Source organism: Oryx dammah, unplaced genomic scaffold (assembly GCF_014754425.2).
Source record: "Oryx dammah isolate SB20612 unplaced genomic scaffold, SCBI_Odam_1.1 HiC_scaffold_29, whole genome shotgun sequence".
Lineage (NCBI taxonomy): Eukaryota > Metazoa > Chordata > Mammalia > Artiodactyla > Bovidae > Oryx > Oryx dammah.
Window position 1 is genome coordinate 54790501 of NW_024070213.1, and position 14001 is coordinate 54804501.

Genomic DNA, 14001 nt, shown 5'->3' on the forward strand with positions numbered 1-14001 from the left:
CATAACTGAAAATAAGTAAATGGTTTGATAGCAGACTAGACATAGCTGAAGGAAGAACCAGTAAGCTGGAAAATGAATGTTTGTATATATATGTAAAACTATCCAGAATGCAATACAGAGAGAAAACAATGAGGGTACAAAAGAGATAATAAATTATAATAAATAATAAGTCTAACATTATTTCACTGAAATCCAAAAGGAGAGAAGAGAGAAAATTGGATAGAGGCAAGATTTGAAGTGATATAGTAGGGAATGTGTGCTTTTCCAATAGTCTTTCCTATTTCTGCTGCTCAAAAGTCCATCTTTTTCAATTCCTCAGGCCAAAAACCTTAGTCATGCTTGCCTTCCCTATTTCTCTCCTCCCCTATATCCAACATATCAAGAAATTCTATTAGTCTATCTTCAAAATATATCCAGAATCCAACCTTATCACCAACTCAAATGCTAATACTCTGATTTATCCTGAGTCACTGTTGTTAACTCATCTCCCTGCCTCCAGGTATTATACCTATAGTACACACGAGTGTACTCCAAGATTTATGGTTGCTATTTTCTGGTTTTATTATCTCTGTCTTACTGTTTTCACGTTCTACTTTGTTTTTGTAGAGTTGATTGACTCTATTTAGAAGCAGAGACTGCCCATAACTTGACTACGGCAATAGTCTTCAGGCTGTGCCTCCTCCGTTCATACGTGCACACCTAGGGCATGCTAACCCTAGGAAAGGCAGAAAGGCAATGTGCCATCCATCTAGCATTTCTTGTCGTCCATTTACTGGAAATTTTACTTTGTGACTGTCTTTTCTGTAAAATGGGAAAGGTAGTAATAGAAGCTATTTCAAAGAATTATTTGGAGCATTCAATGAGATTCAGTAAGTAAAAATATTTAACATGCTCCCTGCAAATAATAAATGCTCAATAACCATTAGCAATTATTGTTATTACTAGGCTGGTCTCTGCTTAAATATCTTCAGTATTTCCCATTGCATACAGAATTAAGCATAAACAAAATAATAAAACCTGCTTTTAGTTATCTAAACTTAGCTCCGACGTCTTCCTAACATAAAATATTAGCTTCATGTATGCTCTTTCACTCTCCAAGCCCTTATGTTTTATGTTCTAGTCCTACCTTTCTTACCTGAAAACTGCAGCTTTTCACAACCATCTTCCTTCCCAGCCACAGTTGAATTTCTTCTCCCCCTGCTTTTTCATCATGCTTCATTTACCTGTTATCAACTCTCAAGTTATATTGCATTATAAATTGTTTGGATGTCTCATGGCACATTTGATTGTATACCTCTCAAGGGCAGAGATTTTTTTAAAAATTTACTAGACTTTATTTTTTAGAGCAGGTTAAAGTTTACAGAAAGATCAAGTGGAAAGTATAGAGATTCCTTTTGTGCTCCCTGCTGCCACCCAGGCGCAGCTTCCCACACTATCAGTACCCCCCCCCCCCCCAGAGTGGCACGTTTATTTCCAGCCAGTGAATCTTGACACTGCCGCATCATTATCACACAAAGTCCATAGTCCACGTTAGGGTTCACTCTTGGAGCTGTACGTTCTGTGGGTTTGGACAAACGTATAGAGACATATAGCCGCAGTTACTGTGTAGTGCAGAATAGCTTCACAGCCCTCAGAGTCTGTGTTCCACCTGTTCACCTTAATCCCTGACCAGAGATTCTTTTCAATTTATCCATAAAACATAATACCAAATACATAATTGCTCCCAAATAAATGATTTAGATGTACGATTGAATGAATGAAAGGAGGGGACGAATTAGAGAGAATGGATGCATCTTGTCATTCTTGCTAACCAGTGTTTTGTCTCCATTTCAGTGTTCACTCATACTACCTTAGCCTATTCAGAAGACTTTCCCCACAAACTACTGTCTTTCAGAACCTGGTTTATTCTTGAGATGCCCATTCAAACCCCACCTTATGTATTATACTAAATCAAGAGTGAGCTCTGGACACATCTAAGACATTTTATGAATTATCTATTTAATTTGGTGTGTCACACTTGCATTTTTTATTTCATGAGCCTATGTCTGGATTCCCCAGTGAAAATAAATTATATTTTAAAGTAATGGGTAGTTTCTTCCTCTTGCCTTCTGTGAGCAAGAAGTGCCTTCATAAGTTATTGCTTTTCACCTGGGATTGTTGACAATGGCCATGGAATAGAGAAACTTGCTGGTCTCTAAAGAATTCAGTCTTAGTTTTGGACCAATTCAGCTGTCGAGTACAGAAAATTATTGAGGACTAATTAAAAATATAACAAGGAAGTAAATGTTTTGAAGATTTGAGCTTGCAACAGTTTCCATAAAAAGCTCTAGAGGATTTGCCAAAGTGTCGTTAAAATAATATAACTTCTATGTGCTAGCAGAAGTTATTTACAGAACCTTCTCCATCCTTGCCCCAGTATTTTAAGCATTCTAAAACTGCATCTTTGATGTTATTTTGTTTTGATATAAATTTAAGAGGAAAATGTTATACATATTGCTGATTTTCAAGTCATCAGTTTCTTCTTTCTGCTCCCACAATACTGAAGATAAAGGAAGATTACTTTGGATTTTTGAGTTTCATTCACTTAGCTTTGACCATCTAGGAAGATACATGTATCTGAGAGTGATAATTTTGTTTTTATCTACATTATAAAACTATTTTGCACAAATGTCAGTTTTTTATCCAGGTTAATTTACTGAGGTGCTTTTTTTTTTTCAATTTGAGGGATTTCTGGAGAAAGTGCTTTGGGAAGGCATGAATATTATAGAGAAAACTTAGACCAGTCATACAAAAAGAGCAATTTTTTTTAAGTTAAGGTGATGTTTTAGTCATCTGGATAATGGCAATCTAAACATTTATGCTGGATGATCTATCATTATAAATGAAGTAATAATCCTCTTCCTCCTTGGAACAATATTACAGGGGGATATTTACCATTCTAAAAGAAAATAAAATATTCAGTAAACAAATTATCTTTCAAATAAACTGCCGAGTGTATTTCACATTATGATCTTGTAATTAATACCAGTTTTAAGTTGAAATATCAATTCATGTTCATTAAATTAATTTTAAGTCTTAGAAGGTAAACTGAGTGATTAGGTTCATGGTCGTTCTATTTTTATTCCCAGATAATGCCTCTGAGGTAGCAATTACTGCTCCGGGAACTAGTAACCATAGAAACAGCTCCACAGGCCCAACACCTGACTGCTCACCTCCATCTCCTGACACTGCCCTCAAAAATATTGTAAAAGTCATTCGACCCCAGGTAAGTGCTCATCATGACATCATGTGCAGTTTAATATATTTTGGTTTTGAATCAGCGCATGCACACCATCTGTATTGCAATACCGGGACTATTTTATAATGAGTAAATGGACTTCCAGGTTAAAAGAATGGACTTGGAAGAGAATGCTTCCTTCCCTTGGAGACGATGATATACACTGAAATCTGTTAGCTTTGGGAAAATTGAATTTGTATATTATGAAAAATTGAATTTGTATATGAAAAAACAAGCTTAGAAAAATGGCTATTTCACATCATTTTTCTCAACATTTTAATAATTATGCTCAAACTATTGAGATGTTACATGTTTTCTGGTGTTTCCTTTTCCTTTTGTCTTCATTTCTTTGGACATGCCACATTGATTGTGATAAGTTCTTTATCCTCCAACCCCAGTTGTTTCTATATACATGTTTTTTCCAAATCTTTATCCTTTATGGCTTCAAACTAATTTTGTCTGTATTTGATATCGCACCTCTCATTGCTCCTTATTTTTCTCCAGTGTTCAATTTCCTCTAGCTAGTCTCTTTACCCTTTGTTCTTTTTTTCCATTTCTGTCACTTTTCTGTATGGGTGTCTTTCTCTTACCCCTTTTCTTTCAGTTGGATTTCCCAGTAGGCGGTTTGCAGGCAAGCTTTAGAAATATCATTGGGACAAGCTGTTCTGTGATATTTCATTGAAAATAGCACTTATAAAGCTGTTTGCATTATATTTTTGCCAACAGATGGACTCAGAACATGGAATTGGTGGTGTTCTCAACCTGGCTCATTCTGAATGGGCCTCATAAAATTCAAGAGAGAGGAACTTTGGATCCAATCAATGCCATTCACTATCTACTTAGATATATAGTATGAACAAATATTATGAGCCAATTTGCAGAACAAATATGTCTTTTAAGATTGTTTTGTCCTAAATGAACAATAATTTGTTTAACATCTTACCTTCTTTAACACAACTTATTTTGGATTTTTTCATTATATGTATCATCCTCATCAGTAAAATGACATTTAAGCTTTGCATATATGCTACAGCTTATAGAATACTTTCCTACAAATTATTTTGTTTAACCTTTATCAGTTCCAAGGGAATGTATATTTTAGTGTTATGGGTAAGGATATTGGCACTCCAAAGGGGCTAAGTTGTACAACTGATTTGAAGTTTCTTGTACTTTCCTTGGTGTAATAATTGTCTCCTACAATCCTGTTCAGAGGGTAGAAAACTCCTCATTAGGATATATAATTTGCTACCTCTTTATGAGGATAAAACTTACAGGTTCATTTAGGCATAGGTAATATTTCACACAATGTCCTGGTATGTGGAGCAGGAAAATGTCTTCAATAATTCCTCTTCGTTTTCAGGGAAATTTGACCTAGTTCATTTGTTTCAGGAAATAAGCCCCACAAAGCGTAGATTTAGTTGCTAAATGTCACATTTATTATCATTGGTTTTCTCACTAGGTTAAGGTGTTTCTAGTGCTATGGTGCAGCTATTGCATTTCCAACATTTTAAACTATTTATGTAGGAGATTGTCTTATATATTAATAAAATTTATTGCTAAACATTTAATTTTATATCAGTGTAAATTCTCTAATGTAAATGCATTTGGTCATTCAGTGAATGAAAAAGATTCCTTTCTGTGTAATCTAATGAACTCTAAAGGATCTTACTCCATAAATCCTCCTTTACATATTCTATCTTATTTTAGTAAACTTTGAAGAAATCTAGGAATAGTGTTAAAGCCAGAAATTCCACTTGACTTCACTCCTTGGTTCTGTCCATTTTTAAATGTGTATGAAGGTAACTGACTCTACTTTCCTTTATTAGATGTTATAATGATGATTTAGGGAAGGAAAAATGAAGGGAAAAAATTGTGAAACTAAGGATGATGGTATTTCAATTAGAACCAATGCAGCCTGTATGTATGTATGTTGTGGAACAATAACTGCTATGGTATATAATTAAGAAAGAATATAACCTCACTTGGGCCACTCTTTCTTTTACCTCAGAGACATTGGTGCAATAGTTATTTCTCCTTTTGAGTCCTGATCTCCTGGGGTTCTTCATTTATTATAGAGAGCAGGGAATAGAAAATTCAAGTGAAAGTAATTATGAAGGACTATTAGAGTAGAACATGTGATTTCAAGAAATGGTTTGGAGACTAGAGGGTGTGAATAGCAGACAGCTAGATGGATAAAACAGAGGACTCCCTGGTGTGCTCTGACAAGGCACAGGTGTGTCAGGAATGGAACATTGACAAGAGCTACTGTTCCAAAGGAAAGATAATTATTGGTTAGCTTATATAAGAGCCTATATTTTGATCATAGGGTTATTAACCCTCTAGGTGTTTGATAAAGTAGTGAAAGTGAAGTCGCTCAGTCGTGTCCGACTCTTTGCGACCCCATGGACTGTAACCCATCAGGTTCCTCTGTCCATGGGATTTTCCAGGCAATAGCACTGGAGTGGATTGCCATTTCTTTCTCCAGTGGATCTTCCCGACCCAGGGATCGAACCCAGGTCTCCCACATTGTAGACAGACACTTTACTGTCTGAGCCACCGGGGAAGTCCAGGTGTTTGATAATTCTCCTGGCTTTTCTGTCTGGAAATGCATGAATGCGATTTGATTGACTTATGGGTATTCAAATACTGTTTTCATTTATTAATTAGAAATTAATAACATTATTGGAATGATCATTTCACTCTTAAAACCGGTGATGAGCCTTGAAAACAGAAGTATAAGTACAACTCTCAATTATTAATTTACATTTATTTGCCTGGGCATTAGTACATGTGTTTAGTCTTATTGTGAGAAGAGTGATCCAGAACAGATGAGAGATAAAAACAGACTGTTCATCTTATTCACTCACTACAAATAGATACTGATCAAATAGAGCAAGTTGGACTACTTCTCCTTTGCCTCATGCATACCTTTATCTAGTCAACTGTCATAACTCTATCTATAAATGGAAGAGATCCATTATAACCAATGAATTCTTGCTTTCAATATGAGGTAGAGCTGATTATACATTGCATGTGTTTCTGTCTGGTGTATTAATTGTGACAGATTTTGCAGTGCTTTATTGAGTTTGACTATTTGGCATATTGATTAACTCAGTAAATCACAACTGTTAATTCTGCATCCTGTATTTGATCTTTTTACCTTTGCTTCTTTGGACTCTTTCATGTCCTAAAATTCTTCAGATTGTGAAACTTTCTACTTTTGATTCAGAGAGTCTGAAATACTGGTGTGCTACTGGATTCTCTGTTTCTTTTCAGTGTATTGACCCACAAGCCTGAGGCTCTCTATTTAGATGAATTTGCAAGGCTGGGCTCACTTACTCATACTTGAAAATAGAATTATTTGTAAACTTGAAAAGGTACTTGAAGTACTTGAAAAATATTTACATGTTAAAAAATTTAGGTAGGTCTATTGCAGGAGACCTGGTTTTGATCCCTGGATTGGGAAAATCCCCTGGAGGAGGGCATTCCTCCAGTATTTTTACCTAGAGAATCCCCATGGAGAGCGGAGCCTGGTGGACAGTCCATGGGGTCGCAAAGAGTTGGACACAACTGAGCGACTGAGCACAGCACAGCATCGACATACCAGTTTTCTTTTTGCTTTATCTTTGTAATGCCTTTTTTTCCCCAAATGTTTTGCTGGTGAAGCATCTTTTTACCCTTAATAAAAGAATACAGTTTGATAGATTTTAACAACTGTGTATGTAGGTGTAACCACCACTCAAGGCAGGATATAGAACATTGGTGTTACCCTCAGAAAGTTGCCTCATGCCTGTTCCAATCAGTGGCCCTTGTTCCTGCTTCAGTGTGTGCATGCATGCTTGCTCAGCTGCTCAGTCATATCTGACTCTTTGCAACCCCATGGGCTGTAGCCCATCAGCGTCTTCTGTCCATGGAATTTTTCAGGCAAGAATAGTGCAGTGGGTTGCCATTTCCTACTCCAAGGGGTCTTCCCAACCCAGGGATCGAACCCACATCTCTTGCATCTCCTGAACTGGCAGGCAGATTCTTTACCACTGGTGCTACTTCTTTCTGATTTTTATCATCATAATTTGGAATTGCCTATTCTTGGACTTTATGTAAATGGAATCCTACTGTGTTTGTATGTATTATGTATGCCCATGTCTGGATTCTTTCACTCAATATAATTCACTCATGTTATGCCTTTTTTTTTCTTTTTTGCTGAGTAGTTGGATTAACATAGTTGTTTCATGTTATTTGGTATTATGAATTAATGTGCACTAAATGTTCATATAGATACCAAAAAGTAGAATTGTCAGGTTGTAGGGCAGATGAATAGCTAATATTATAAGAAACTTGCCAAGAGTTTTCTGAAGTAGTAGTTCCATAATTTAATCCCACATAGAAATATCTGAGATTTTCTTATTTCTCCATAGTCTCGCCAACATTTACACTTTCAATTTTTTTCATTTTAACCATCCTTATGGGTATGAAAGCATTTCTCATTGTGGCTTTAAGCACTTTTTCCTGTGGCTATTGCTCATTGTTATATCTTTTGAGAAGTGCCTGTTCACGCCTTTTTTATGGGATTGTTCAATTTCTAATTGTCAATTTGTAGAAATTTTTTATTACTACATTCATATGACATTTATTACTACTACAATATTTTTTATCACTACATTTATTACTAAATTCTCCTGTAATTCTAAAAGATTTTAGTTATTTGTCTGGTTTATGCACTGCAAACATTTTTCCCAGTTGGTGATTTGCGTTTTTTTTTTTTTTTTTAACTATTTATTTATTTATTTATGGTTGTGCTGGGTCTTAGCTGCTCCATTGGGCTTTCTCTAGTTGTGGTGCGTAGGGGTCACTGTCTAGTAGTGGTGCATGGGCTTCTTCCTGTGGTGGCTTCTCTTGCTGCAGAGCATGGACTCTAGAGTGCTGGTTCAGTAGCTGTGGTGCACAGGCTGTTTCTCCATGGCATGAGGGATCTTCCCCAGCTAGGGATCAAACCCGTGTCTCCTGTATTACAAAGCAGATCCTTAACCACTGGACCGCCAGGGGAAAACTGACCTTAATATTTTTTAATGGTACCTTTTGATGAATAGAATATTTTAATTTTAGTGAGATCTAATTTTTAAATTTTTTTTCATGGTTAGTGCATTTTGTGTCTTTTTCCAGGTTATAAGTATATGGACCCATTTTTTTTTTTTTTACCCCCATAAGCTTTCTGGTTCTGGCTTTTGCATTTAGTTCTGCAAACTATCACAAATCATTTTTGTATGGTGTGAGGTGGGAGTCAAGTTTCATTTTTTTTCCTATATGGTGAAAGACTTTCCTTTCTCACTGAGTTGACTTAATGCTTTAGTACTGTTTACTATTTTAACTTTCCAATTTTGTTTACTGTTGATATATAGAAATACAATTGAGTTTTATATCATCCTTGTAACTTCCACCTGGATTATTTCATTTAAAACTCACAGTAGTTCATTTAAAAATAATTTCCTTAGGATTTTTTCCTCCCCTGTCATCTGAAAATAATAATGGTCTTACTTTATCCTTTCTTATTTTTATGTCTTTTATTTCTTTTTCTTATCTTTATGGTGCATGGAAGTAGTAAAGCCAGAAATCCTTTCTTTATTTGCTATTTTGAGGGAACATACTCAGTATTTCAACATTAACTATAAGCTTTAAGTTTCTTATATGTACCCTTCTGCTTCTAGTTTGCGGAGAGCTTTTTTTTTCTCTCTTTTTTATTTTTTAAATTGAAGGATAATTGCTTTGCAGAATTGTGTGGGTTTCTCTCATACATCAACAAGAATCAGCCATAGGTACACCTGCTGAAAGTTTTTTTTAACATAAATGTATTTTTTTCCCATTTTATTATTTTTTTATATATTTGGATGATCATATTACTTTTTTTCTTTTTGTTCTATTAAAGTGATAAATGCATTCCTTTAATTTTGAATGTTAATCCAACTTTGAACTTGGTTATGATGTTTTATCCTTTTTGTATAGCACCTGATGCAAGAGACACTTTGGATAAAACATGTATGGAGAGGTGGATGAAACCTAAGGGAGTCAAAGATGACTGGTTGATTGGAATTTTTGAATGATAGTAATATATGTAGGAAAAACTTAAGCAGAAGTTCATTTTGATGAGGGAGAGGGTGATATGACAAATTTGGTTTTGTAAACTCCTTGAGAGTGAGGGATGGTATACAAACTGAAATATTACTATAGAATTATGGTGAGAGAGGTTAGGAGCTTAAGGTGAAGATTTTACAGTCATTTACAGACTTTGATGGTAAAGGGAAATAGTACCAAAGGTGGTATGCTCACAAATGCTTACACTTAGGAATATAGTTAATATTTGTAAAGCACCTAATATAATTTAATTTTCATAATTTTAGAGGGAATGGATATTATTATTGTAAATTTATAGATGAAGATATTGAGAACCAAGAAGTTTAAGTAATTTCTTAACATTTACTTGAGAAACAGGGCCTTAGTGAAAGAGAGACAGAAGCATTGAGAAACGATAAAGGAGGACGAGCCAGACATCCTGGAATGTGAAGTCAAGCGGGCCTTAGAAAGGCACCTAGAACCAGATATCCTGGAATGAGAAGTCAAATGGGCCTTAGGAAGCATCACTAGGAACAAAGCTAGTGAAGGTGATAGAATTCCAGTTGAGTTATTTCAAATCTTAAAAGTTGATGCTATGTAAGTGCTTCTCTCAATATGCCAGCAAATTTGGAAAACTCAGCAGTGGCCACAGGACAGGAAAAGGTCAGTTTTCATTCCAACCCCAAAGAAAGGCAATGCCAACAAATGTTAAAACTACTGCACAATTGCACTCATCTCACACGCTAGCAAAGTAATGCTCAAAATTCTCCAAGCCAGGCTTCAACAGTACGTGAACTGTTGGATTTAGAAAAGGCAGAGGAACCCGAGATCAACTTGGCAACATCTGTTGGATCATCAAAAAGCAAGAGAGTTCCAGAAAAACATCTACTTCTTCTTTATTGACTATGCCAAAGCCTTTGACTGTGTGGATCACAATAAACTGTGGAAAATTCTGAAAGAGATGGGAATACCAGACCACCTGACCTGCCTCCTGAGAAATCTTTATGCAGATCAAGAAGCAACAGTTAGAACTGGACATGGAACAACAGACTGGTTCCAAATAGGGAAAGGAGTACATCAAGGCTGTATATTGCCATGCTGCTTATTTAACTTATATGCAGAGTATATCATGCAAAATGCTGGGCTGGAAGAAGTACAGCTGGAATCAAGATTGCTGGGAAAAATATCAATAACCTTAGATATGCAGATGACCCCACCTTTATGGCAGAAATCAAAGAAGAACTAAAGAGCCTCTTGATGACAGTGAAAGAGGAGAGTGATAAAGCTGGCTTAAAACTCAGCATTCAGAAAACTAAGATCATGGCATCTGGTCCCATCATTTCATGGCAAATAGATGGGGAAACAATGGAAACAGTGAGAGACTTTATTTTCTTAGGCTGCAAAATCACTACAGATGGTGACTGCAGCCATGAAATTAAAAGACACTTGCTCCTTGGAAAAAAGGCTATGACCAACCTAGATAGCATATTAAAAAGCAGAAACATTACTTTACCAACAAACGTCCGCCTAGTCAAAGCTATGGTTTTTCGAGTAGTCATGTATGGATGTGAGAGTTGGAGTATTTAGAAAGCTGAGTGCCAAAGAATTGATGCTTTTGAACTGTGGTGTTGGAGAAGACTCTTGAAAGTCCCTTGGACTGCAAGGAGATCCAACCAGTCCATCCTAAAAGAAATCAGTCCTGAATATTCATTGGAAGGACTGATACTGAAGCTGAAACTCCAATACTTTGGCCACCTGACATGAAGAACTGACATTGGAAAAGACCCTGATGCTGGGAAAGATTGAAGGTGGGAGGAGAAAGGGACGACAAAGGATGAGATGATTGGATGGCATTACCGACTCCATGGACATGAGTTTGAGTAAGCTCTGGGAGTTGGTGATGGACAGGGAAGCCTGGCATGCTGCAGTCCATGGGGTTGCAAAGAGTCAGACATGACTGAGGGACTGAACTGACTGAAAGAAGGAAGACAGCACGTTGTCATGAATATAAAGAGAGAAAAGAAAACTGAAGAGGAGATTAGTCAATACTGTCAAGACTTGTCGGGAGGTGGAGGAGAAGGGAGATTAAAATGTCACTTTAGTGGTGATTATGAGGGCAAAGACCTTCAAGAATGCAATTTTCTCAAGTGGAGAAAATGCAAAGAGTTGAAGTGTTGGAGAAAAACAATGCGCTAATTGTAGATTACTTTTTTGAATAGTTGGTTTTGAAAGGAATGAAATGTTGGTGGTAAAAGGAAAGAAAGCATGTGGCAGTGTGTTGAAAGATGGGCATGGTTAAGGAAACAGTTTTCTTCTTTTATTTTAGGATATCAGAAATTAAACCTGGTTGTAAAGAATAGGAATGAGGAGACTAAAAGAGACATGCATGATGGAGACTGTAATGTTAAATTGTATAATAGGAGGAGAAACTAAATTTAATCAACTTCAAAGTTCAAACATTCTGGCATCTCTGGATGCAAAAGACACTTTAGATAAAGCATTAGTTGCTAAAGTACTGCTTTCTTGAGCTATGCCTCAGTGGTTGTTTTATTTGGGTTTATTTTCTACTCTTTTCTCTTATTTCACAGCACAAATCAAATCTATAGTAATAAAAGAGGATGTTTGAGAAATGACCCAAGGTAGAGGCAGAAGAGCCTATTTTAGCACAGTGTTACAGAGAAGACAAACAGGTGCTTAATATTGAACCTTATAATATCTTAATGAACATAGTTGGATGCTAACAGATAGCCAACCTGGAAAATTGGAAGTTCTGAGTATTTTGAGGTACTCCTGGTACTGTCCAAATTCCACCATGTATTTTAAATCCTATCCTGAATAGTATTCAGCAGAATGAAGTGATTTTAGGCTGCACTTTTGCAGAAGAGGAAGGACCCTATGAAAAACAAGCAAAGAGGGCATAAGGATAAAGAAAAGAGAATACTCAAGGGCCCAGTTTTCTCAAGAGTCTAAGGGAGATGATTTGCAAAAAGATGAGCCATTCCTGAACTCCTACCTATGATGGCCTCTGTTTCAATCAGGTGACAACTCAACCTGAAGAAAATAAATAATTTGGGCATTCTCCTGGACTTGCTTTGTGCTTAATGAACTAATAATAAAGTAGTTTCATAATAAACCATATTATCTCTCCCTTCATTAAGGGCTTAGAACTGGGGGTGCATAAAATTCTTGCTAAATCTAGAATCACATTTTACTGGGCACTGGAGGGTTATAGAGTACATATGCTAAAATTTAGAATTAGAAATGAGAGTGGGTATGTAAAAAGCAGAGGCATATAACTCAGAATAAGTATAGCATATTGTATTGGGTTACAGTAAAAATAGATAAAGAATAAAAAGTCTTTCAAAGAGATAATCTTTGAAAAGTATCTTTATTATTGAGTACTGAACCATTTAGTTCTATTATTGTGCATGTTTTTCATTTATTTCTTATAAAAACCCTACAAGGTTTTCCTTTATTTTATTGATTGGGTCTGAGGGTTAGATCGAATAATTTCCCCAATGTTACATAGTCACTGACAGGAAGAACTCTGGTCTTCTAACTCCAGTAGTCTGTTAACGTTAATTATCTCATTGTTGTTGTTGTTTAGTTACTAAGTCGTGTCGGACTTTTTTGCGACCCCATGGACTGTAGCCTGCCTGGCTTCTCTGTCCACGGGATTTCCCAGGCAAGAATACTGGAGTGGGTTGTCATTTCCTTCTCCAGATGATCTTTCTGACCCAGGGATTGAACCCACATCTCCTGCACTGGCAGTCAGATTCTTTACCACTGAGCCCCCAGGGAAGCCCAGTTAGCTCAATAGGGAGAAAGTAATCAAGAGGGACTATGATTTTCCAGAGGGATGAAGAAGTTTGAGGGGAGAATAATAGATGAGAAAATGGAAAACAAGCCTAAAGATGGGAACCAAAGAAGACTGCATAACTCTCATTTGGAGTCCTACAACCAAAGTTTCCTTGGTGACTCAGTGGCAAAGAACCTGCCTGCAATGCAGGAGACACAGCAGACACAGGTTTGATTCCTGGGTCAAGAAGATTCCCCTGGAGAGGAAATGGCAACCCTCATCAGTATTTTTGCCTGGGAAATCCCATGGACAGAGCCTGTTGGGCTACAGTGCATGGGGTTGCAAACCAGTTGGACACAACTGGGCGACTGAGCATGCACACACCCAAAGCTAAGTGAGAGGAGAAGGCTGAAAGCAGAAAAGTAATAAACCGATAGAAAATAATCTTAGGTGAAACAAAGAACAATTCAGAAAGAAAAAAAAAAACTGAGGAAGAAGTCAGCGACCCCAACAATCAACTAGTAGTCCTGGACAAATTGGAATGTCCTGGAAGCTTTTTTATTTTTACTGAAGTATAGTTTATGTTAGTGTCAGGCATACACTGTAGAGACTCAATATTTTTAAAGATTATATTCTATTTACAGTTATTACAAAACAATTCCTATTGTTTATTTTATTTTGTACATAGTAGTCTGTACTTCTTAATTCCCTACTCTCATCTTGCACCCTCAATTTCTTCTCCTCATTGGTAGGAAAGTGGGGATAACCTCATATTTAGCCAACATCATGCTCAGTAGATTCAAATCATTGAGGGAACTTA

The 14001-nt window shown here is 36.4% G+C and overlaps 1 protein-coding gene across 7 annotated transcripts in view; it reads left to right on the forward strand.

The window, feature by feature from the left end:
• The window catches only part of ANKS1B (ankyrin repeat and sterile alpha motif domain containing 1B), a 1164007-nt gene that overhangs the window by 451830 nt on the left and 698176 nt on the right, over positions 1 to 14001 (forward strand). For all 7 annotated transcript variants that reach the window (XM_040234922.1, XM_040234916.1, XM_040234918.1 and 4 more), the window contains exon 11: positions 3129 to 3265. In XM_040234922.1, the coding sequence (XP_040090856.1) occupies positions 3129 to 3265 (137 nt within the window). The remainder of the gene's footprint in view (positions 1 to 3128; positions 3266 to 14001) is intronic.